This window comes from Anomaloglossus baeobatrachus, chromosome 9, assembly GCF_048569485.1.
Source record: "Anomaloglossus baeobatrachus isolate aAnoBae1 chromosome 9, aAnoBae1.hap1, whole genome shotgun sequence".
Lineage (NCBI taxonomy): Eukaryota > Metazoa > Chordata > Amphibia > Anura > Aromobatidae > Anomaloglossus > Anomaloglossus baeobatrachus.
The window spans coordinates 141,016,183-141,042,478 of record NC_134361.1 but is presented as its reverse complement, the minus strand read 5'-3'; the positions used below and the strand labels follow the sequence as shown (position 1 = coordinate 141,042,478).

The following is a 26,296-nucleotide window of genomic DNA, read 5'->3' as shown; positions in this document are numbered from 1 at the left end:
TATGGCTCTGCCAGCCCCCCCATCCCCATCCCCATAGGGAACACATGTGGAGTACATACTCACCTGTCCTCGGTCCCCGCCGCTCCTGCACATTCGTGCGCTGTCTGTGCTCTGTTCAGCACAGTAGTGACATCACCGCTGTGCTGCAGATTGCACAGACAGCCGGAGGGACAGTGATGAGAAGCAGCGCTGCGCTGCTTCTCATCAGCACTTTCAAATGTACCGGCATCGGTGATCTGTGATGCCGATACATTTGAATGTGCGATCCTGGGCAGGGGGCCCGGTGCTGGAGCTGACACCACGGCAGCTGCCGCCAGGCCCCGCCCCCAGGTCACGGACCCCCACAGCAGTGCAGGGGGAGGTTACTGGAGGTGCGGGGGAATGTGTGGGAGGGTGCAGGGAAGGGGGCGGTGACTCCTCGCACTGTAGACACCCAGCAGGGAGGTGACATGCTGCTCCACATTTGCATGTCAACATGGCCCTGCCCATGTAGACGTGCAAAGACCGGAAGCAGCAAAATCGCGGCAGGAGCGGTCACATGACCGCTCTGAGCCGGGGGAGAGGGGCTGACAGCAGGGCAGGTAAGTGGTCTCTATCTACTTACCTGCCCCAATGTAGCCCAATAGGGAAATAAAAAAAAAAAGTCAAAGAAGCCGGATAACCCCTTTAATGGCTATAACTTACTGACTGGTAGTCTCTCAAATCGTACAAGGCTAATAGCAGAGTTGACCATAGACATGGATGGAAAGCAAGGCTATGTCAATAACTAACACCATCGATAAAGTCCCAAAGAAGGTTCATCAGGAGAACATAGAAATAACAGCAATGTGCATATTGAAGAAATGAGACTGGCAGGAACTGTGGCATGGTAACAACTCACTGATCCCTGCCATCTGGTACAGGAAATCATGGGATATTTAGCACATCACACTGAATACCTCAGACATCCTAGCCGTTGCTGCCCCTTGGGCACCCATAACCACAGAGCATGCTGGGAACCCTTGTAAGCCATTACAATTTGGTGGCAAAGAGTGAATAGAAAAAAATGGGCACAGCACTGATATAAAAATATATAAAAAAACTTTTTATTGGAGTCCGGTTAAAACATAGTCTGGGAACACGTTGTACACAATGAAGAGCAGGAAAAACTTTACGCATTTCGGACAGGCTAATAATTTAAAACCAAAAAGTGTCCTTAGTCATAAGCTACCTGCAGAGCGGCCAGAAAGAGAATATATCCATGCTGCAGGAGAGGGGTGTTCCCTATCCAGCTGTAACGGAATGCAATCAAGGTTCAAATCCAAAAGCAGGGTTAATAGACATAAAGGTAACAATTCTAATACAGGTCCCTAAAAAAAAAATAAAAAAAAAATGCACTTTAAATTAAAAAAAGAGACATCATGAAATCTGTATCGCAATGTTAATCAGGTAAGGGGAATGGAGGGGGGGTGAAGGGAGAAATGGGGACAAGGTAGGGAGGGGAAGGGAATGGGGGGGGGTGGGGAGGGTTTCAGTCGTGGCTGTTTAATAATATAAATGCATGGAAATATGCCTGAAAATACAAATATGCCCATATAAATTCCAGGCAACCATTCCATGTGTTTAATATACACGTATGGATATATTGCCTAAGTTGTTGCCTATCAGACAAACCGACTAATCGCAAAAGTGCCTATAGAATATAAATATTTGTGGCTTGGCAGCGAAACATATATGTCACTAAATATGAGAAACTAACAAAAAAAAAAATGATGTATATGGGAATCGCAAAGGTGTCACATTCGGACCATAGGAAACAGGGAGGGGGGGTTAGGGGGAAAGGAGGGGAAGGGAAAAGGGTAGGGGAATGTGGGAGGGGAAGGAGAAACATATATATGTATACACATCAATATGTTGCACTTAAATCAGTGCCTGCTGGTAGGGACTGGTTTCACTATATTATGTATGTATGTAATTTGGTCCTTGACAAATTCTCCTAGTTCCTTGACCCTGCCTAGTTTTTTTGTTTCCATCACATCAAATTCTGAAGTGTCCTGTTCACTTGCTGTCTAATAAATCTCACAGCTTGATAGGCTTCATTACAAAGAGATAATCAATATTATTCACTTCACTCATCAGCAGTTTTCATGATTTGTGTGATCAGTGTATATACTATATCTTCCAATGTGTTTGAAGCCACTTACAGTGGGGAAAATAAGTATTTACTACACTGCCGATTTTGCAAATTTTCCCACCTATAAAGAACGGAGAGGTCTGTAATTTTTATCGTATGTACACTTCAACTTTAACAGACAGAATAAAAAAAATCCAGAAAAATCACATTGTATGATTTTAAATTAATTTGCATTTTATTGCATGAAATAAGTGTTTGATCATTTGCCAACCAACAAGAATTCTGGCTCTGTTAGGCTGAGACCACACTTTGCGTTTCCACCTGCGTTTCAGCTGCTTTTTAGGTCCGTTTTGAGAAGCACCTTTTTCATGCCAAAAGGCATGCGTTTTGATTTTCCAGCAAAGTCTATGGAAAATGGTGATTTTCATACCGCACTTTGCGTTTCTAAACGCTGCGTTTAATTGGCAAAAACCATGCGTTCAAAGAAGCAGCATGTCAGTTGTTTTTGCCATTTTGGCTGCGTACTACACCCATTGAAATCAATGAGTTGTAGAAAATTGCTGCCAAAATGTGAAGCAGTGCGCTTGCATTGCATTATTATTGCGAGCCACATGGTTTTTTTTAACATAACAAAGGCACTTGTTTCGTCTTTCTCTCTCTGTCGGTCGGTCTGTCGGTCGGTCTCTCTCTCTCTCTCTCTCTCTCTATGTCTCTATCTGTCCATGTATGTCTCTCCCTCTCACTCCCTCTCTCATACTCACCGATCCACGATCACTGGCGCAGCGCTGCACGGCGTTCTCACTGTAGCGGCTTCTTCTCTTTTGAAAATGCCGGCCGCTCATTAATCCATCACGTATTCCCTGCTTTCCCCGCCCACCGGCGCCTATGATTGGTTCCAGTCAGACACGCCCCCACGCTGAGTGACAGCTGTCTCACTGCAACCAATCACAGCCGCCGGTGGGCGTTTCTATATCGAGCAGTAAAAAAAATAAATAACTAAATGAAAAATAACGACGTGCGGTCCCCCCCCCATTTGGATACCAGCCAGGGTAAAGCCACACGGCTGAAGGCTGGTATTCTCAGGATGGAAAGCTCCACGTTATGGGAAGCTCACCAGCCTAACAATATCAGCCAGCAGCCGCCCGGAATTGCCGCATGCATTAGATGCGACAGTCCCAGGACTTTACTGGCTCATCCCGAATTGCCCCGGTGTGGTGGCAAACGGGGTAATAAGGAGTTAATGGCAGCAGCCCATAGCTGCCCTAAGTCCTAGGTTAATCATGGCAGGAGTCTTCCCGAGATACCTTCCATGATGAACCTGTTAGTTAAAGTAAATAAACACACACATCCAAAAAATCATTTATTTGTTATGAAAAACAAAAAAACACCCTCTTTCACCACTTTATTAACTCCTCAGAAACACCTCTAGGTCCGACGTAATCCACGCAAGGTCCCCCGACGCTTCCAGCTCTGCTACATCAGAAGCTGACAGGAGCGGCAGTAAAACACTGCCGCTCCTGTGAGCTCCATGCAGCAACTGAAGTGAGTCGCGCAATCAGCTGTGCTGTCACAGAGGTTACTCGCGGCCACCACTCTCCGGTGGAGGACTGCAGCTGTGGCCGCGAGTAACCTGAGTGAAAGCACAGCTGATCGCACGGCTCACTGCAGTCACTCAGGGGATTTGCGATCACAGGTGAGTCCTTCACGTGTGACCGCAAATCAAGCCGCGGCACATGCACAGAGCCGCGCGATCACAATGAAGTCGGGTGAAGTTCATCCGAGTTCATTCTGATCGCGCGGCACTGTCCGCAGCCAGCCATGACAGTGGCAGTGCGGTCCCACTCGGCTCTGCTGCAAGTCTATGGGGATGCTGCATAGCCGAGTGGGGGCGTTCTGTGAAAAATGTGCATACTGGATGCTTTTCCCATTCTGTCTATGGCAGTGAAAGCATCCAGAACGCATGAATTCTCACCAGTAATGTCTGCACTTTGCGTTCTGCCGAATGCGTCTCAGAAGGCAGCTTTTTCGGCTGCGTTTTGAGACGCACACGCAGTGACTTACACGCTACAGAATAGAACACAAAGTGCGGTCTCAGCCTAAGACCTATTATTTTTTCTTTAAGAAGCCGTCCTACTCTGCACTCATTACCTGTATTAATTGCACCTGTTTGAACTTGTTACCTATATAAAAGAAACCTGTCCACATACTCAATCAATCACACTCCAACCTTTCTACCATGGCCAAGACCAAAGAGCTTTCAAAGAACACTAAGGACAAAATTGTAGACTATCTACAAGGCTTGGATGGGATACAGGACAATAGGCAAGTAGCTTGGTGAGAAAGCAACAAATGTTGGTGCATTTATTAGAAAATGGGAGAAACACAAGATGATTGTCAATCTTACTCAGTCTAAAGCGGGCTTTACACGCTACGATATCGTTAATGAATTATCGTCGGGGTCACATTGTTTGTGACGCACATCCGGCGTCATTAACGATATTGCAGCGTGTAACACTTATATGCGACCTTAAACGATTGCAAAAGCGGCCAAAATCGTTTGCCGCAGAGAGGTCGTTTTAAAACAAAAAATTGTTTTCCTCTCATTAGCGATGTTGTTCCTCGTTCCTGCGGCAGCACACATCGCTGTGTGTGACACCGCAGGAGCGAGGAACATCTCCTTACCTGCCTCCACCGCCAATGCGGAATGAAGGAGGTGGGAGGGATGTTTACGTCCCGCTCATCTCTGCCCCTCCACTTCTATTGGCCACCTGCAGGTAAGTCCGTGTGACGGGGGTAAGAGAGGTTGTGCGACACGGGCAGCGATATGCCCGTGTCGCACAACTGACGGGGGCGGATACGATTGCTTGCGATCTCACTAGCGAGATCGCAGCGTGTAAAGCCCGCTTTAGACCCATGCAAAATCTTGCCTCGAGGGGTAAGGATGATTCTGAGAAAGGTCAGGAATCAGCCCAGAACTACACAGGAGGACCTGATCAATGACATGAAGAGAGCTGGGACCACAATCTCAAAGACCACCATTAGTACCACAGTATGCCGTCATGGATTAAAATCCTGCAAGGCATGCGAGGTCCACCTGCTCACGCCAGCACATGTCCAGTCCCCTTTGAAGTTCACCAATGACCATCTGCATTATCCAGATGAGGCATGGGAGAAGGTCATGTGGTCAGATGAGACCAAAATAGAACTTTTTGACATCAACTCCACTCTCCATGTTTGGAGGAAGAAGATGGATGAGTGCAACCCCAAGAAAAACATTCCAACCATGAAGTATTGGGGTGGAAACATTATACTTTGTGGGTGCTTTTCTGCAAAGCGGACAGGACAACTGCACCGCACTGAAGGGAGGAGGGATGGGGTCATGTATCGTGAGATTTTGGCCAACAACCTTCTTTGCTCAGTAAGAGCATTAAAAATGGGTCATGGCTGGGTCTTCCAACATGATAATGACCCAAAAAACACAGCCAGGGGAACTAAGGAGTGGCTCCGTAAGAAGCATTTCAAGGTCCTGGAGTAGCCTAGCCAGTCTCCAGACTTGAACCCAATAGAAAACCTTTGTAGGGAGCTGAAACTTAATGTTTCCCAGTGACAGCGCTGAAACCTGAAGGATCTAGAGAAGATCTGTATGGAAGAGTGGTCCAAAATCCCTGCTGCAGTGTGTGCAAACCTGGTCAAGAACCACAGGAAAAGTCTGACCTCTGTAATTGTAAACAAAGGTTTCTGTACCGAATATTAAGTTCTGCTTTTCTATTGTATCAAATACTTATTTCATACAATAAAATGGAAATTAAGTATTTAAAAATCATACAATGTGGTTTTCTGGATTTTATTTAATTCTGTCTGTCACAGTTAAAGTGTGCCTATGATAAAAATTACAGACCTCTCCATCCTTTGTAGGTGGAAAAACTTGGCAATGTATCAAATACTTATTTTCCCCACTGTACATACATATGGTCTGTAGTACAGTGAGCAATATGGAGGTACACTGCCCAATCTAAGACTATATACCGTAGTTCTGTGTGAACACAAACCAAGCTGGAAATCATTCTTTATTAAGGAGTGCTTTTTTTTCTGTGGACTGTGGATATACAGTAGAAGCGTCCACCGAAGAAGCGTAAGAGACGTGAAACACGTGTCGGGACGCTGGTCCCCACGTGCAACCCTGTTTTTTTACTGCATTAGCATGGGTGAGTGTTTATACTAATGATTGATTGCTTTGATATGACTAGTCAGTGCATATTTCTGCACTTGTTTTTTACCTTGTCTATGAATAGCATGACTTACCCTGCTTATCTATAACTTATTACCCAGGGGCACGTGGGGTCCTTCAATTCCCCCTCTGCACTTTATCCATGTGTTTTGAAATTAATTATCTGTATTGTCCTGAAGCAAGTGTCACAATAAATATTTATATAGCATTTATTATTGGCTTCATGGGATGATTATTTCTATTTTTTTGGCAAAATTGAAAGACTTCTTTTCTCTCTTGTGTTCTCATATTCTTTTGAAGTTGTTGCCCTATATGTATCATGAGAATTGCCCTAGGCCCCTGTATTTTAGTCTTTCATATATATATCGTATATCTAAATAGCGTCACATGTTAATACTATGAATGGCTCCGTTGAAATGCATTATCAGTATACGTGCTATAGGTCAGTGTGCATGGGGCGAATTATTTCATTAGGTGCATACCCCTATAAAACAATACCTACCATTCCTAGTAGAATACTACTATACTTCCTATATAATCTAGCTGATATACTATAATGTAAATGTACATTGTGGCCCATGTCTATTCTGAAGAGCATCTGCTCCATCCCAGGCCCGACACCTTCATATGCAGTGCGTTACACCGGACTCTTCCATATGACTGCCAGCTATTCCACACTATGGTTTCCGTCATTCTCCATCGTGTCCTGTCACCATGCTGCTTTCCATCATTCTCTCTGCTCAGTCTACACAGGCTGCATTATGTTCACTCTACAGATGAATACGTGCATTATTCTGTTTTACAAGCCATTTGTGCTTGTGTCTTTCTGTCTTTTTTGCTCCCCCCCCTCTCCTTTCCCCCTCTGGTACAGATAGCAGGCTTTCCTGATTGCAATGCAGGAGTTGGCGTCTGCAATTTCTGGCAGGCGGTTTTAGTTGCCATGGTTTCTGTTGGTTTCTGTTGTAGTAGACAGCAGCCCGGGTGGCCCATTACAGAAAGAGGCTGGTAAAAGGGGCTAGAGGTCAACCAATCGCAGCGTTTAGCACATACCACGTCTGCCTGCCACAAGCGCCACAGATTGTGCAAATGTCAATTGAGGAAATTAAAGTTTTCTTATCCAAGCTGGGGTATAACAATTCATTAAGAAGTCACTGGGTCCTGCCAACACTGTCCGTGCCCTCGCTGTGCATTGATAGGTCACACGATACACAATAAAGACTACTTCTAGTCCTCAATAAAATGAATCATTTGTCTTATCTTCTGAAAAGCCTGGAACGATCTACACATTCTTGTACAATTCTGTGCAATGCCACAAGGTAAGAGGATCCCCGAGAAGATGGATGCCCAGTTAATGAGCCTTGGCACTGTAGGCTACATTAACCTTTGCCTGTTTAGCAGTTATTATCAATGTCTCTTCACAATAATTGTTACACAGATAGTCTTCAGCCAAGAATTAATATGAAAGCTGGTTAAACTGTAATATAGTATATATCCCCAGTACACAAATGTCACCACCATATTATATAGGAGTCTGCATGGTGCTGCAGTGCTATCCTGTGCTCGGCCACGCTGCTTATATGCTGAGGTGCTGGAGAGGAATCTGCAGGATGAAGAGACTCCTACAGGCGGAAGTGTGCTCTTCAGGCTTCATGAAGCACTGCAGTGTAGTATTGTGAGCAGTGTGCTCTTCAGGCTTCATGAAGCACTGCAGTGTAGTATTGTGGGCAGTGTGCTCTTCAGGCTTCATGAAGCACTGCAGTGTAGTATTGTGGGCAGTGTGCTCTTCAGGCTTCATGAAGCACTGCAGTGTAGTATTGTGGGCAGTGTGCTCTTCAGGCTTCATGAAGCACTGCAGTGTAGTATTGTCGGCAGTGTGCTCTTCAGGCTTCATGAAGCACTGCAGTGTAGTATTGTGGGCAGTGTGCTCCTCAGGCTTCATGAAGCACTACAGTGTAGTATTGTGGGCAGTGTGCTCCTCAGGCTTCATGAAGCACTGCAGTGTAGTATTGTGGCCAGTGTGCTCCTCTCGGTTCATGAAGCACTGCAGTGTAGTATTGTGGGCAGTGTGCTCTTCAGGCTTCATGAAGCACTGCAGTGTAGTATTGTGGGCAGTGTGCTCCTCAGGCTTCATGAAGCACTACAGTGTAGTATTTTGGGCAGTGTGCTCCTCAGGCTTCATGAAGCACTACAGTGTAGTATTGTGGGCAGTGTGCTCCTCAGGCTTCATGAAGCACTGCAGTGTAGTATTGTGGCCAGTGTGCTCCTCTCGGTTCATGAAGCACTGCAGTGTAGTATTGTGGGCAGTGTGCTCTTCAGGCTTCATGAAGCACTGCAGTGTAGTATTGTGGGCAGTGTGCTCTTCAGGCTTCATGAAGCACTACAGTGTAGTATTTTGGGCAGTGTGCTCCTCAGGCTTCATGAAGCACTGCAGTGTAGTATTGTGGGCAGTGTGCTCCTCAGGCTTCATGAAGCACTGCAGTATAGTATTGTGGGCAGTGTGCTCCTCAGGCTTCATGAAGCACTGCAGTGTAGTATTGTGGCCAGTGTGCTCCTCAGGCTTCATGAAGCACTCCAGTGTAGTATTGTGGGCAGTGTGCTCCTCAGGCTTCATGAAGCACTGCAGTGTAGTATTGTGGGCAGTGTACTCCTCAGGCTTCATGAAGCACTGCAGTGTAGTATTGTGGGCAGTGTGCTCTTCAGGCTTCATGAAGCACTACAGTGTATTATTGTGGGCAGTGTGCTCCTCAGGCTTCATGAATCACTACAGTGTAGTATTGTCGGCAGTGTGCTCTTCAGGCTTCATGAAGCACTACAGTGTATTATTGTGGGCAGTGTGCTCCTCAGGCTTCATGAAGCACTGCAGTGTAGTATTGTGGGCAGTGTGCTCTTCAGGCTTCATGAAGCACTACAGTGTAGTATTGTGGGCAGTGTGCTCTTCAGGCTTCATGAAGCACTACAGTGTAGTATTGTAAGCAGTGTGCTCCTCAGGCTTCATGAAGCACTACAGTGTAGTAGTGTGGGAAGTGTGCTCCTCAGGCTTCATGAAGCACTCCAGTGTAGTAGTGTGGGCAGTGTGCTCTTCCGGCTTCATGAAGCACTGTAGTGTTGTATTGTGGGCAGTGTGCTCCTCAGGCTTCATAAAGCACTGCAGTATAGTATTGTGGGCAGTGTGCTGCTCAGGCTTCATAAAGCACTGCAGTGTAGTATTGTGGGCAGCGTGCTCTTCAGGCTTCATGAAGCACTGCAGTGTAGTATTGTGGGCAGTGTGCTCCTCAGGGTTCATAAAGCACTGCAGTGTAGTATTGTTGGCAGTGTGCTCCTCAGGCATCATGAAGCACTGTAGTGTTGTATTGTGGGCAGTGTGATCCTCAGACTTCATGAAGCACTGCAGTGTAGTATTGTGGGCACTGTGCTCCTCCGGCTTCATGAAGCACTGCAGTGTTGTATTGTGGACAGTGTGCTCCTCAGGCTTCATACAGCACTGCAGTGTAGTATTGTGGGCAGTGTGCTCCTCAGGCTTCTTAAAGCACTGGAGTGTAGTATTATGGGCAATGTGCTCCTTAGGCTTCATAAAGCACTGTAGTGTTGTATTGTGGGCAGTATGCTCCTCAGGCTTCATAAAGCACTGCAGTGTAGTATTGTGGGCAGTGTGCTCCTCAGGCTTCATGAAGCATTGCAGTGTAGTAGTGTGGCCAGAGTGCTCCTCAGGCTTCATGAAGCACTGCAGTGTAGTTTTGTTGGCAGTGTGCTCCTCGGGGTTCATGAAGCACTGCAGTGTAGTAGTGTGGAAAGTGTGCTCCTCAGACTTCATGAAGCACTGCAGTGTAGTACTGTGGGCAGTGTGCTCTTCAGGCTTCATGAAGCACTGCAGTGTTGTATTGTGGGCAGTGTGCTCCTCAGGCTTCATAAAGCACTGCAGTGTAGTATTGTGGGTAGTGTGCTCCTCAGACTTCATAAAGCACTGCAGTGTAGTATTGTAGGCAGTGTGCTACTCAGGCTTCATGAAGCACTGCAGTGTAGTAGTGTGGGAAGTGTACTCCTCAGGGTTCATGAAGCACTGCAGTGTAGTATTGAGGGCAGTGTGCTCCTCAGGCTTCATGAAGCATGGCAGTGTAGTAGTGTGGGCAGTGTGCTCCTCAGGCTTCATAAAGCGATGCAGTGTAGTATTGTGAGCAGTGTGCTTTTCAGGCCTCATGAAGCACTGTAGTGTTGTATTGTGGGCAGTGTGCTCCTCAGGCTTCATAAAGCACTGTAGTGTTGTATTGTGGGCAGTGTGCTCCTCAGGCTTCATGAAGCACTGCAGTGTAGTAGTGTGGCCAGTGTTCTCCTCAGGCTTCATGAAGCACTGCAGTGTAGTATTGTGGGCAGTGTGCTCCTCAGGGTTCATGAAGCACTGCAGTGTAGTATTGTGGGCAGTGTGCTCCTCAGGCTTCATGAAGCATTGCAGTGTAGTAGTGTGGCCAGTGTTCTCCTCAGGCTTCATGAAGCACTGCAGTGTAGTATTGTGGGCAGTGTGTTCCTCAGACTTCATGAAGCACTGCATTGTAGTATTGTGGGCAGTGTGCTCCTCAGGCTTCATGAAGCATTGCAGTATAGTAGTGTGGCCAGTGTTCTCCTCAGGCTTCATGAAGCACTGCAGTGTAGTATTGTGGGCAGTGTGCTCCTCAGACGTCATGAAGCACTGCAGTGTAGTATTGTGGGCAGTGTGCTCCTCAGGGTTCATGAAGAACTGCAGTGCAGTAGTGTGGGCAGTGTGCGCCTCGGGCTTCATGAAGCACTGCAGTGTAGTATTGTGGGCAGTGTGCTCCTCAGGCTTCATGAAGCACTGCAGTGTTGTATTGTGGGCAGTGTGCTCCTCAGGCTTCATAAAGCACTGCATTGTAGTATTGTGGGTAGTGTGCTCCTCAGACTTCATAAAGCACTGCAGTGTAGTAGTGTGGGCAGTGTTCTCCTCAGGCTTCATGAAGCACTGCAGTATAGTATTGTGGGCAGTGTGCTCCTCAGGGTTCATGAAGCACTGCAGTGTAGTATTGTGGGCAGTGTGCTCCGCAGGCTTCATGAAGCATTGCAGTGTAGTAGTGTGGCCAGTGTTCTCCTCAGGCTTAATGAAGCACTGCACTGTAGTATTGTGGGCAGTGTGCTCCTCAGACTTCATGAAGCACTGCAGTGTTGTATTGTGGGCAGTGTGCTCCTCAGGCTTCATGAAGCATTGCAGTGTAGTAGTGTGGCCAGTGTTCTCCTCAGGCTTCATGAAGCACGGCAGTGTAGTATTGTGAGCAGTGTGCTCCTCAGGGTTCATGAAGCACTGCAGTGTAATATTGTGGGCAGTGGCTACTCAGGCTTCATAAAGCACTGCAGTGTAGTATTGTGGGCAGTGTGCTCCTCAGGCTTCATGAAGCACTGTAGTGTTGTATTGTGGGCAGTGTGCTCTTCAGGCTTCATTAAGCACTGCAGTGTAGTATTGTGGGCAGTGTGCTCCTCAGGGTTCACGAAGCACTGCAGTGTAGTATTGTGGGCAGTGTGCTCCTCAGGGTTCATGAAGCATTGCAGTGTAGTATTGTGGGCAGTCTGCTCCTCAGGCTTCATGAAGCACTGCAGTGTTGCATTGTGGGCAGTGTGCTCCTCAGGCTTCATGAAGCACTGCAGTGTAGTAGTGTGGCCAGTGTTCTCCTCAGGCTTCATGAAGCAATGCAGTGTAGTATTGTGGGCAGTGTGCAGTATTGTGGGCAGTGTGCTCCTCAGGGTTCATGAAGCACTGCAGTGTAGTATTGTGGGCAGAGTGCTCCTCCGGCTTCATGAAGCACTGCAGTGTACTATTGTTGGCAGTGTGCTCCTCAGACTTCATGAAGCACTAGAGTGTAGTAGTGTGGGCAGTGTGCTCCTCAGACTTCATGAAGCACTGCAGTGTAGCAGTGTGGGCAGTGTGCTCCTCAGGCTTCATGAAGCACTGCAGTGTTGTATTGTGGGCAGTGTGCTTCTTAGGCTTCATAAAGCAATGCAGTGTAGTATTATGGGCACTGTGCTCCTCAGGCTTCATAGAGCACTGCAGTGTAGCAGTGTGTCCAGTGTGCTCCTCAGGCTTCATGAAGCACTGCAGTGTAGTAGTGTGGGCAGTGTGCTCCTCAGGCTTCATAAAGCACTGCAGTATAGTATTGTGGGCAGTGCACTCCTCAGGCTTCATGAAGCACTGCAGTGTAGCATTGTGGGCAGTGTGCTCCTCGGGCTTCATGAAGCACTGCAGTGTAGTATTGTGTACAGTGTGCTCCTCAGGGTTCATGAAGCACTGCAGTGTAGTATTATGGACAGTGTGCTCCTCAGACTTTATGAAGCACTGCAGTGTAGTATTGGGGGCAGTGTGCTCTTCAGGCTTCATGAAGCACTGCAGTGTAGTAGTGTGGGCAGTGTGCTCCTCAGGCTTCATGAAGCACTGCAGTGTTGTATTTTGAGCAGTGTGCTCCTCAGGCTTCATGAAACACTGCAGTGTAGTATTGTGGGCAGTTTGCTCCTCAGGCTTCATGAAGAACTGCAGTGTTAGAATTTTGCTCCTCAGGGTTCATGAAGCGCTGCAGTGTAGTATTGTGGGCAGTGTGCTCCTCAGGCTTCATGAAGCACTGCAGTGTAGTATTCTATGCAGTGTGCTCCTCAGGATTCATGAAGCACTGCAGTGTAGTATTGTGGGCAGTGTGCTCCTCAGGCTTCATGAAGCACTGCAGTGTAGTAGTGTGGGCAGTGTGTTCCTCAGGCTTTATAAAGCACTGCAGTGTAGTAGTGTGGGCAGTGTGTTCCTCAGGCTTCATAAAGCACTGCAGTGTAGTATTGTGGGCAGTGTGCTCCTCAGGCTTCATAAAGCACTGCAGTGTAGTATTGTGGGCAGTGTGCTCCTCAGGGTTCATGAAGCACTGCAGTGTAGTATTGTGGGCAGTGTGCTCCTCAGGGTTCATGAAGCACTGCAGTGTAGTATTGTGGGCAGAGTGCTCCTCAGGCTTCATGAAGCACTTTAGTGTAGTATTGTTGGCAGTGTGCTCCTCAGGGTTCATGAAGCACTGCAGTGTAGTATTGTGGGCAGTGTGCTCCTCAGACTTGATGAAGCACTGCAGTATAGTATTGTGGGCAGTATGCTCCTCAGGCTTCATGAAGCATGGCAGTGTAGCAGTGTGGGCAGTGTGCTCCTCAGGCTTCATGAAGCACTGCAGTGTGGTATTGTGTGCAGTATGCTCCTCAGGCTTCATGAAGCACTGCAGTGTACTATTTTGGGAAGTGTGCTCCTCAGGCTTCATGAAGCACTACAGTGTTGTACTGTGGGCAGTGTGCTCCTCAGGCTTCATGAAGCACTGCAGTGTAGTAGTGTGGGCAGTGTGCTCCTCAGGCTTCATGAAGCACTGCAGTATAGTATTGTGGTCATTGTGCTCCACAGGCTTCATGAAGCACTGCAGTGTAGTATTGTGGGCAGTGTGCTCCTCAGGCTTCATGAAGCACTGCAGTGTAGTAGTGTGGCAGTGTGCTCCTCAGGCTTCATGAAGCACTGCAGTAGGGTATTGTGTGCAGTATGCTTTTCAAGCTTCATGAAGCACTGCAGTGTAGTAGTGTGGGCAGTGTGCTCCGCAGGCTTCATGAAGCACTGCAGTGTAGTATTCTGTGCAGTATGCTCCTCAGGCTTCATGAAGCACTGCAGTGTAGTATTGTGGGCAGTGTGCTCCTCAGGCTTCATGAAGCACTACAGTGTTGTATTGTGGGCAGTGTGCTCCTCAGGCTTCATGAAGCACCACAGTGTAGTATTGTGGCCAGTGTGTTCCTCAGGCTTCATGAAGCACTTCAGTGTAGTAGTGTGGGCAGTGTGTTACTCAGGCTTTATAAAGCACTGCAGTGTAGTAGTGTGGGCAGTGTGTTCCTCAGGCTTCATGAAGCACTGCAGTGTAGCATTGTGGGCAGTGTGCTCCTCAGGCTTCATGAAGCACTGCAGTGTAGTATTGTGGGCAGTGTGTTCCTCAGACTTCATGAAGCACTGCAGTGTAGTATTGTGGGCAGTGTGCTCCTCAGGGTTCATAAAGCACTGCAGTGTAGTATTGTGGGCAGTGTGCTCCTCAGGCTTCATGAAGCACTGCAGTGTAGTATTGTGGGCAGTGTGCTCCTCAGGGTTCATAAAGCACTGCAGTGTAGTATTGTGGGCAGTTTGCTCCTCAGGCTTCATAAAGCACTGCAGTGTAGCATTGTTGGCAGTGTGCTCCTCAGGGTTATTGAAGCACTGCAGTGTAGTAGTGTGGGTATTGTGCTCCTCAGACTTCGTGAAGCACTGCAGTGTAGTATTGTGGGCAGTATGCTCCTCAGGCTTCATGAAGCACTGCAGTGTAGCAGTGTGCTCCTCAGGCTTCATGAAGCACTGCAGTGTTGTATTGTGGGCAGTGTGCTCCTCAGGCTTCATGAAGCAATGCAATGTAGTATTGTGGGCAGTGTGCTCCTCAGGCTTCATGAAGCACTGCAGTGTAGAATTGTGGGAAGTGTGCTCCTCAGGCTTCATGAAGCACTGCAGTGTAGTAGTGTGGGCAGTGTGCTCCTCAGACTTCATGAAGCACTGCAGTGTTGTATTGTTGGCAGTGTGGTCCTCAGGCTTCATGAAGCACTGCAGTGTAGTATTGTGGGCAGTGTGCTCCTCAGGCTTCATGAAGCAAAGCAGTGTTGTATTGTGGGCAGTGTGCTCCTCAGGCTTCATGAAGCACTGCAGTATAGTATTGTGGGCATTGTGCTCCTCAGGCTTCATGAAGCACTGCAGTATAGTATTGTGGGCAGTGTGCTCCTCAGGCTTCATGAAGCACTGCACTGTAGTATTGTGGGCAGTGTGCTCCTCAGACTTCATGAAGCACTGCAGTGTAGTATTGTGGGCAGTGTGCTCCTCAGGGTTCATAAAGCACTGCAGTGTAGCATTGTGGGCAGTGTGCTCCTCAGGCTTCATGAAGCACTGCAGTGTAGTATTGTGGGCAGTGTGCTCCTCAAACTTCATGAAGCACTGCAGTGTAGTATTGTGGGCAGTGTGCTCCTCAGACTTCATGAAGCACTGCAGTTTAGTATTGTGGGCAGTGTGCTCCTCAGGGTTCATGAAGCACTGTAGTGTAGTTTTGTGGGCAGTGTGCTCCTCAGGCTTCATGAAGCACTGCAGTGTAGTATTGTGGACAGTGTGCTCCTCAGGCTTCATGAAGCACTGCAGTGTAGTATTGTGGGCAGTGTGCTCCTCAGGCTTCATGAAGCACTGCAGTGTAGTATTGTGGGCAGTGTGCTCCTCAGGCTTCATGAAGCACTGCAGTGTAGTATTGTGGGCAGTGTGCTCCTCAGGCTTTTTAAATCACTGCAGTGTAGTATTGTGGGCAGTGTGCTCCTCAGGCTTTTTAAATCACTGCAGTGTAGTATTGTGGGCAGTGTGCTCCTCAGGCTTTTTAAATCACTGCAGTGTAGTATTGTGGGCAGTGTGCTCCTCAGGCTTCATGAAGCACTGCACTGTAGTATTGTGGGCAGTGTGCTCCTCAGACTTCATGAAGCACTGCAGTGTAGTATTGTGGGCAGTGTGCTCCTCAGGCTTCATGAAGCACTGCAGTGTAGTATTGTGGGCAGTGTGCTCCTCAGACTTCATGAAGCACTGCAGTGTAGTATTGTGGGCAGTGTGCTCCTCAGGCTTCATGAAGCACTGCAGTGTTGTATTGTGGGCAGTGTGCTTCTTAGGCTTCATAAAGCAATGCAGTGTAGTATTATGGGCACTGTGCTCCTCAGGCTTCATAGAGCACTGCAGTGTAGCAGTGTGTCCAGTGTGCTCCTCAGGCTTCATGAAGCACTGCAGTGTAGTAGTGTGGGCAGTGTGCTCCTCAGGCTTCATAAAGCACTGCAGTGTAGTATTGTGGGCAGTGCACTCCTCAGGCTTCATGAAGCACTGCAGTGTAGCATTGTGGGCAGTGTGCTCCTCGGGCTTCATGAAGCACTGAAGTAGTATTGTGTACAGTGTGCTCCTCAGGGTTCATGAAGCACTGCAGTGTAGTATTATGGACAGTGTGCTCCTCAGACTTTATGAAGCACTGCAGTGTAGTATTGGGGGCAGTGTGCTCTTCAGGCTTCATGAAGCACTGCAGTGTAGTAGTGTGGGCAGTGTGCTCCTCAGGCTTCATGAAGCACTGCAGTGTTGTATTTTGAGCAGTGTGCTCCTCAGGCTTCATGAAACACTGCAGTGTAGTATTGTGGGCAGTTTGCTCCTCAGGCTTCATGAAGAACTGCAGTGTTAGAATTTTGCTCCTCAGGGTTCATGAAGCGCTGCAGTGTAGTATTGTGGGCAGTGTGCTCCTCAGGCTTCATGAAGCACTGCAGTGTAGTATTCTATGCAGTGTGCTCCTCAGGATTCATGAAGCACTGCAGTGTAGTATTGTGGGCAGTGTGCTCCTCAGGCTTCATGAAGCACTGCAGTGTAGTAGTGTGGGCAGTGTGTTCCTCAGGCTTTATAAAGCACTGCAGTGTAGTAGTGTGGGCAGTGTGTTCCTCAGGCTTCATAAAGCACTGCAGTGTAGTATTGTGGGCAGTGTGCTCCTCAGGCTTCATAAAGCACTGCAGTGTAGTATTGTGGGCAGTGTGCTCCTCAGGGTTCATGAAGCACTGCAGTGTAGTATTGTGGGCAGTGTGCTCCTCAGGGTTCATGAAGCACTGCAGTGTAGTATTGTGGGCAGAGTGCTCCTCAGGCTTCATGAAGCACTTTAGTGTAGTATTGTTGGCAGTGTGCTCCTCAGGGTTCATGAAGCACTGCAGTGTAGTATTGTGGGCAGTGTGCTCCTCAGACTTGATGAAGCACTGCAGTATAGTATTGTGGGCAGTATGCTCCTCAGGCTTCATGAAGCATGGCAGTGTAGCAGTGTGGGCAGTGTGCTCCTCAGGCTTCATGAAGCACTGCAGTGTGGTATTGTGTGCAGTATGCTCCTCAGGCTTCATGAAGCACTGCAGTGTACTATTTTGGGAAGTGTGCTCCTCAGGCTTCATGAAGCACTACAGTGTTGTACTGTGGGCAGTGTGCTCCTCAGGCTTCATGAAGCACTGCAGTGTAGTAGTGTGGGCAGTGTGCTCCTCAGGCTTCATGAAGCACTGCAGTATAGTATTGTGGTCATTGTGCTCCTCAGGCTTCATGAAGCACTGCAGTGTAGTATTGTGGGCAGTGTGCTCCTCAGGCTTCATGAAGCACTGCAGTGTAGTAGTGTGGCAGTGTGCTCCTCAGGCTTCATGAAGCACTGCAGTAGGGTATTGTGTGCAGTATGCTTTTCAAGCTTCATGAAGCACTGCAGTGTAGTAGTGTGGGCAGTGTGCTCTGCAGGCTTCATGAAGCACTGCAGTGTAGTATTCTGTGCAGTATGCTCCTCAGGCTTCATGAAGCACTGCAGTGTAGTATTGTGGGCAGTGTGCTCCTCAGGCTTCATGAAGCACTACAGTGTTGTATTGTGGGCAGTGTGCTCCTCAGGCTTCATGAAGCACCACAGTGTAGTATTGTGGCCAGTGTGTTCCTCAGGCTTCATGAAGCACTTCAGTGTAGTAGTGTGGGCAGTGTGTTACTCAGGCTTTATAAAGCACTGCAGTGTAGTAGTGTGGGCAGTGTGTTCCTCAGGCTTCATGAAGCACTGCAGTGTAGCATTGTGGGCAGTGTGCTCCTCAGGCTTCATGAAGCACTGCAGTGTAGTATTGTGGGCAGTGTGTTCCTCAGACTTCATGAAGCACTGCAGTGTAGTATTGTGGGCAGTGTGCTCCTCAGGGTTCATAAAGCACTGCAGTGTAGTATTGTGGGCAGTGTGCTCCTCAGGCTTCATGAAGCACTGCAGTGTAGTATTGTGGGCAGTGTGCTCCTCAGGGTTCATAAAGCACTGCAGTGTAGTATTGTGGGCAGTTTGCTCCTCAGGCTTCATAAAGCACTGCAGTGTAACATTGTTGGCAGTGTGCTCCTCAGGGTTATTGAAGCACTGCAGTGTAGTAGTGTGGGTATTGTGCTCCTCACACTTCGTGAAGCACTGCAGTGTAGTATTGTGGGCAGTATGCTCCTCAGGCTTCATGAAGCACTGCAGTGTAGCAGTGTGCTCCTCAGGCTTCATGAAGCACTGCAGTGTTGTATTGTGGGCAGTGTGCTCCTCAGGCTTCATGAAGCAATGCAATGTAGTATTGTGGGCAGTGTGCTCCTCAGGCTTCATGAAGCACTGCAGTGTAGAATTGTGGGAAGTGTGCTCCTCAGGCTTCATGAAGCACTGCAGTGTAGTAGTGTGGGCAGTGTGCTCCTCAGGCTTCATGAAGCACTGCAGTATAGTATTGTGGGCAGTGTGCTCCTCAGGCTTCATGAAGCACTGCACTGTAGTATTGTGGGCAGTGTGCTCCTCAGACTTCATGAAGCACTGCAGTGTAGTATTGTGGGCAGTGTGCTCCTCAGGGTTCATAAAGCACTGCAGTGTAGCATTGTGGGCAGTGTGCTCCTCAGGCTTCATGAAGCACTGCAGTGTAGTATTGTGGGCAGTGTGCTCCTCAAACTTCATGAAGCACTGCAGTGTAGTATTGTGGGCAGTGTGCTCCTCAGACTTCATGAAGCACTGCAGTTTAGTATTGTGGGCAGTGTGCTCCTCAGGGTTCATGAAGCACTGTAGTGTAGTTTTGTGGGCAGTGTGCTCCTCAGGCTTCATGAAGCACTGCAGTGTAGTATTGTGGGCAGTGTGCTCCTCAGGCTTCATGAAACACTGCAGTGTAGTATTGTGGGCAGTGTGCTCCTCAGGCTTCATGAAGCACTTCAGTGTAGTAGTGTGGGCAGTGTGTTACTCAGGCTTTATAAAGCACTGCAGTGTAGTAGTGTGGGCAGTGTGTTCCTCAGGCTTCATGAAGCACTGCAGTGTAGCATTGTGGGCAGTGTGCTCCTCAGGCTTCATGAAGCACTGCAGTGTAGTATTGTGGGCAGTGTGTTCCTCAGACTTCATGAAGCACTGCAGTGTAGTATTGTGGGCAGTGTGCTCCTCAGGGTTCATAAAGCACTGCAGTGTAGTATTGTGGGCAGTGTGCTCCTCAGGCTTCATGAAGCACTGCAGTGTAGTATTGTGGGCAGTGTGCTCCTCAGGGTTCATAAAGCACTGCAGTGTAGTATTGTGGGCAGTTTGCTCCTCAGGCTTCATAAAGCACTGCAGTGTAACATTGTTGGCAGTGTGCTCCTCAGGGTTATTGAAGCACTGCAGTGTAGTAGTGTGGGTATTGTGCTCCTCACACTTCGTGAAGCACTGCAGTGTAGTATTGTGGGCAGTATGCTCCTCAGGCTTCATGAAGCACTGCAGTGTAGCAGTGTGCTCCTCAGGCTTCATGAAGCACTGCAGTGTTGTATTGTGGGCAGTGTGCTCCTCAGGCTTCATGAAGCAATGCAATGTAGTATTGTGGGCAGTGTGCTCCTCAGGCTTCATGAAGCACTGCAGTGTAGAATTGTGGGAAGTGTGCTCCTCAGGCTTCATGAAGCACTGCAGTGTAGTAGTGTGGGCAGTGTGCTCCTCAGGCTTCATGAAGCACTGCAGTATAGTATTGTGGGCAGTGTGCTCCTCAGGCTTCATGAAGCACTGCACTGTAGTATTGTGGGCAGTGTGCTCCTCAGACTTCATGAAGCACTGCAGTGTAGTATTGTGGGCAGTGTGCTCCTCAGGGTTCATAAAGCACTGCAGTGTAGCATTGTGGGCAGTGTGCTCCTCAGGCTTCATGAAGCACTGCAGTGTAGTATTGTGGGCAGTGTGCTCCTCAAACTTCATGAAGCACTGCAGTGTAGTATTGTGGGCAGTGTGCTCCTCAGACTTCATGAAGCACTGCAGTTTAGTATTGTGGGCAGTGTGCTCCTCAGGGTTCATGAAGCACTGTAGTGTAGTTTTGTGGGCAGTGTGCTCCTCAGGCTTCATGAAGCACTGCAGTGTAGTATTGTGGGCAGTGTGCTCCTCAGGCTTCATGAAACACTGCAGTGTAGTATTGTGGGCAGTGTGCTCCTCAGGCTTCATGAAGCACTGCAGTGTAGTATTGTGGGCAGTGTGCTCCTCAGGCTTCATGAAGCACTGCAGTGTAGTATTGTGGGCAGTGTGCTCCTCAGGCTTTTTAAATCACTGCAGTGTAGTATTGTGGGCAGTGTGCTCCTCAGGCTTTTTAAATCACTGCAGTGTAGTATTGTGGGCAGTGTGCTCCTCAGGCTTTTTAAATCACTGCAGTGTAGTATTGTGGGCAGTGTGCTCCTCAGGCTTCATGAAGCACTGCACTGTAGTATTGTGGGCAGTGTGCTCCTCAGACTTCATGAAGCACTGCAGTGTAGTATTGTGGGCAGTGTGCTCCTCAGGCTTCATGAAGCACTGCAGTGTAGTATTGTGGGCAGTGTGCTCCTCAGACTTCATGAAGCACTGCAGTGTAGTATTGTGGGCAGTGTGCTCCTCAGGCTTCATGAAGCACTGCAGTGTAGTATTGTGGGCAGTGTGCTCTTCAGGCTTTTTAAATCACTGCAGTGTAGTATTGTGGGCAGTGTGCTCCTCAGGCTTCATGAAGCACTGCAGTGTAGTATTGTGGGCAGTGTGCTCCTCAGGCTTCATGAAGCACTGCAGTGTAGTATTGTGGGCAGTGTGCTCCTCAGGCTTCATGAAGCACTGCAGTGTAGTATTGTGGGCAGTGTGCTCCTCGGGCTTCATGAAGCACTGCAGTGTAGTATTGTGGGCAGTGTGCTCCTCAGGCTTCATGAAGCACTGCAGTGTAGTATTGTGGGCAGTGTGCTCCTCAGACTTCATGAAGCACTGCAGTGTAGTATTGTGGGCAGTGTGCTCCTCAGGCTTCATGAAGCACTGCAGTGTAGTATTGTGGGCAGTGTGCTCTTCAGGCTTTTTAAATCACTGCAGTGTAGTATTGTGGGCAGTGTGCTCCTCAGGCTTCATGAAGCACTGCAGTGTTGTATTGTGGGCAGTGTGCTCCTCAGGCTTCATGAAGCACTGCAGTGTAGTATTGTGGGCAGTGTGCTCCTCAGGCTTCATGAAGCACTGCAGTGTAGTATTGTGGGCAGTGTGCTCCTCAGGCTTCATGAAGCACTGCAGTGTAGTATTGTGGGCAGTGTGCTCCTCATGCTTTTTAAATCACTGCAGTGTAGTATTGTGGGCAGTGTGCTCCTCAGGCTTTTTAAATCACTGCAGTGTAGTATTGTGGGCAGTGTGCTCCTCATGCTTTTTAAATCACTGCAGTGTAGTATTGTGGGCAGTGTGCTCCTCAGGCTTTATGAAGCACTGCATTGTAGTATTGTGGGCAGTGTTTAGTCTATGAGGTGCAATGCAGTGTGCAAACTACAGTATAAGAAGCCTGGATGGTCAGCTATGCCACATTATCACATTACTTACAAATCAAGCAATGTGCAAGCCAATCAGGAGCAGGAATATTTCCCCATGGTTACACAATAAAAGAATTTGTCCTGGTACACATCCCCAGTTCTCCTCCCACTGCTGCGTCAGGATATACAGTGCAGTGCGCACATCTCAAAGGAGCAACTACAAAGGAATGCTTGGAAGTAATATTTACAAATACGGTCCAAATATTAAATCACTTTTTGAGGAAATGTTATTTTCTGCATCTCCGACAAGTGCCAATAGTTTAGGTAAAATCCTACCAAAAGATGCGGCAGAACAATTTAAGGAGCAGCAATTGAAAGTAATATTTGCATCCATATAATCAAGCTTGTTTAAAGATATAGCCCCGCTTCCGGGCTGAAAGGACCTGCTCAGCCGACCTGTCACAACTGTGGAATAAGTCATCACCAGATATTTTATACACTTTTAAGAAATGTCAGTAGTTTACATTATGTTTACCATTGTACTGGAGGGTCAAATATTTACTATTGGTGTAACTGTAAAAATAAATTTGAGGAAAGTATGTTTTAATGAAAGAAATAGGAAAAAAGTTCTTTCAAAGGAGGAAAATTAGGAATATGATAGAACACGAAGGGTTGGTTTAAAAGAAAATGGTTTGGTTTTCTTTAACTGAACAATGTTTTCTGCTAATATTTAACAACTTGGCTGTCCCCTTCTTTGTATCTTTATTGTTTTAAGACGTAATAAAAAAAGATTGAAACAAAAAAAGTTCGTACAAGTTTGTAACTATCATTGTGAGCTACCTACTCTATCAATCTGTCTGTCCATGATCTATCTATCCCTCTATCTATCAATCTCTCTATTATCTATCTATCTATGATTGTATCTATCTATCTATCTCTCTATTATCTATCTATTTATGATTCTATCTATCTATCAATCTCTCTATTATCTATCTATTTATGATTCTATCTATCTATCAATCTCTCTATTATCTATCTATGATTCTATCTATCTATCTATCTATCTATCAATCTCTCTATTATCTATCTATCTATCTATGATTCTATCTATCTATCTATCTATCTATCAATCTCTCTATTATCTATCTATTATCTATCTATCTATCTCTCTATTATCTATCTATCCCTCTATCTATCTATCTATCTATCTCTCTATTATCTATCTATCCCTCTATCTATCTATCCCTCTATCTATCTATCCCTCTATCTATCTATCTATCTCTCTATTATCTATCTCTCTATTATCTATCTATCCTTCTATCTCTCTATTATCTATCTATTATCTATCTATCGATCCCTCTATCTATCTATCTCTATTATCTATTTATCTATTATCTATCTATCCCTCTATCTATCTATCAATCTCTTTATTATCTATCTATCCCTCTATCTATCTCTCTATTATCTATCTATTATCTATCTATCGATCCCTCTATCTATCTATCTCTCTATCATCTATCTATCTATTATCTATCTATCAATCTATCACTCTATCTATCAATCTCTCTATTATCTATCTATCTATCGATCCCTCTATCTATCTATCTATCTATCTATCTATTATCTATCTATCTATCGATCCCTCTATCTATCTATCTATCTATCTATCTATCTATTATCTATCTATCTATCGATCCCTGTATCTATCTATCCCTCTATCTATCCATCCATTATCTATCTATCTATCTATCTATGTCTATCCCTCTATCTTGGACACTGTCAGCTCCTGCTTTGAGTTGCAGTCTCAGTATTGAGCATAGGTTGCAGCCCATTATTCTAGTAAAGTGTATAAACATACCATCCTAGCAGTATTAGTAAACTTAGTAATATCAATCAGGTAATAGTAACATAGTGTCTTATTACAGTCTTCTTCCCTCCCACACACTGTCCCTATTCTGTCATCTCTGGAACTAAACTATTTGGTGAAGTCTGAAATAAGTTCTCACCTTTGGAGGGCTACATCAGGGGAGATAGCGCTATAAGGATATCTAATACCGATGATCCCATTATTAAACTGGAAAGGTAAGGATTAGTAAAGCAGCACTCCCCAACACAGACTCACACTGGAGGTAGAACTTAGAGGATGAAGCTAGGCTCTTTCATAATTCTATTGGTACCAGAAAGTGAAGTGTCTATTGATTCTCATGTGAAGGAATACGCGATTGGCCTCCAGCTCCGGCCTCTAGGGGCTGCCAGTCTGAGGTGACCTCCATGAGATGGCAGGTACATGTTGTTTGGTGCCAATGAACTACTTTATGCTGCAGTAACCTGTGACCTGACCTTGTGTGACCCAGGTGGGCTCCCCCTCCTTACCTTGCAGTCCCCCACGCAGGATCTGACAGAATACTCCCCAGATTGCAGGTACTTCTCTAACACAAAATCAAACTCCTCGTATTTTTCCTGAGCATGTTGATCCAGTCTCTGGTAGGCTTGGACACAGGTGCTGCACACCTCATCGTCAGTGACAGCAGCAGGGGCTGCGGGGACCCCCATGAAGTCCTCCATCAGGTTCTCCAGGCTGCAGTTCAGGCTGTCCGGGTTGGACATGCCCAGCAGCAGGTCCAGGATGGTGTAAGTATCACAAAAAGACAGCGTGAAATTGTTAAAATAAGCCTTCAAAAAGTTCCTCTTTTGGTTGTAGGAAGTAGAGGAAGGGGAGTGGGATCTGGAGGAGGAGGATTGGGGGGCGGAGGGGGGCGCAGGGCCCCGATGTCTTTGCAGATGCAGTTTGGTGCAGGCAGTATCCAGGTGAGAGGACCTGGCGCCGGTGCAGTGCGGACGATGAGCAGCAGATTTGGTCGAATTGCTTAGGAAGTGGTCCCAGCACCCCCTGCCCTCCCCGGGGAAGCTGTGGAGGGACAGCACGCTGGAGTTGTCCTGCTGGCCGGGCTGCGGGCTGCTGGAGGAGAAGTTGCCTCTCGCTTTGGCCCCTGCAGAGACCAACCAGAGGTGATTAGACAGCAGGACGGTGAAGAACAGGAGCGAGGCGAGGGACAAGCGCCATCTCTGAGCCCTCTCGGAGTCGGCGCACGGCTTGTCACTGTGTCGGGGTTCCCAGCAGATCTTTAAGACGGCCTCATCTTCCCTTGGATACATCCAAGCCCCCCTGATCATATTTTAGGGGGTGGGAGAAGTCGGCGGCTGGGTGCTCTCAGTCTCTCCCCACCCCCTATGTTTGTGGTGGGTTCCGTGCCACCAGCACAATGTCACCTGCCTCCAGTGAGGGGGCCTGCAGAGAGGGGCATCATCGGGGAATGGGGGCCAAGGAGGTCCAGGAGGGAGAGATGAGGAGGAATAGGAGAATCTTGAGGCTGTGAAGGAGCAATGACAGGTGGATGGAGGGATGGGAGCTCCCCTCCCCGCCCCTGCCCGGGTCACTCAGGAACAGGCCATTGCGGGGAATATTGGGAAAGCAACCAAGAAAAAAAGACCCCCCTCCCTGTGTGAGGATTCAGCCCCGGGGCACAGTACATCAAGGAGAAGTCCACAGGGGATGCAGGGGACAAGCCATGCGCACCCCCAGCCACCCCCCTATGGACCTGCAGCACAGCCAGGCATCCCCCGAGCCTAGCACCTGCTGCCCATCCTGCCTGCGATCCGGGCTGCTTCTGCTCCTCTGCTCCTGGGAAGGTGGCTGTGCCCTCCTTATTGTTTTCTCTTCCTCTTCTGATGGGCACTGTTCTTCTGCTCCCTGGGCATCCTGCTGCTAGGGCTGAATATTCCCATGCCTCCTCTTCCTCGCCGTGCACCCAGGCCGAGGTCACCCAGCTGGGTCTCCTATTATTTCTATTTAATCTGTCGCCATCTTCAGCTGTGCAGAGAACACCTTGAGAAATTGATCAGAGGGGCGCAGGCACGTCAATGCGCGGCCCCGCGCTCACATGCACGTGCATTGCCTTCCCTGCCTTATGCAACTCTGGGCTTTTTTTATTATAAAAGCCCCCCTCCTTTTCACAGACTCTCCACCCCTTCTTCCCCCTCCTCTGCTTTCATTCACTATGTGCAGCTTCTCATTCATCTTCTCTTCCATTCAGCTTCTTGTGTTCTAGCAGCCCTCTCCCCTAATAATGGGTGAGTCAGCTTTCACCACAGCCCTGACTGCCTGCTCCTGGTCTGAAGAGCTTGCACTCCTCATGCAGATGCTATATAGAGCAGTCTTCAGCTGTAAGAGATCTTTATGATGACACCATATTCATAATATAAGGGTTACATGTGCTGAAATGCTAAAAGTGCCTATTCTTGGATACTGTAGCGGAGTCGGTGCTGTGATGTCTTCCAGATCCCAGCTGCCAGGTGACATCCTGGTCTGAAGTAGTCAGTGCTGGACACAACACATAGACAACTGGATTACTGACTGCAAAATGTCTGATTGAGAACTGGACCAGTGAAAAGCCGATATAAGGCGCTAAGGCAATATGAAAGCCCTAAGAGGACAAGGATGATGCCAGGCTGCCCCTCTATTTTTCTCGATTTTTCACCATTAATCTAATTGATTTACCCGACTTTTTGAACATATTAAAGAAACCAGATGTTGAGGCAGATGTAGCTTTAAAGATTCTCCTGGATTGATGGTGATGTATGCTCTTGTTACTGT

At 47.6% G+C, this 26,296-nt stretch overlaps 1 protein-coding gene across 1 annotated transcript in view; it reads right to left on the bottom strand.

Moving 5' to 3' along the window:
• NALF2 (NALCN channel auxiliary factor 2) overlaps positions 1 to 25,605 on the bottom strand; it is a 572,598-nt gene extending 546,993 nt beyond the window's left edge. Inside the window, exon 1 of the mRNA XM_075323998.1 lies at positions 24,016 to 25,605. Within this exon, the coding sequence (XP_075180113.1) occupies positions 24,016 to 24,816 (801 nt within the window). The 5' untranslated portion in view covers positions 24,817 to 25,605. The remainder of the gene's footprint in view (positions 1 to 24,015) is intronic.
• Between the last annotated feature and the right edge of the window lie 691 nt (positions 25,606 to 26,296).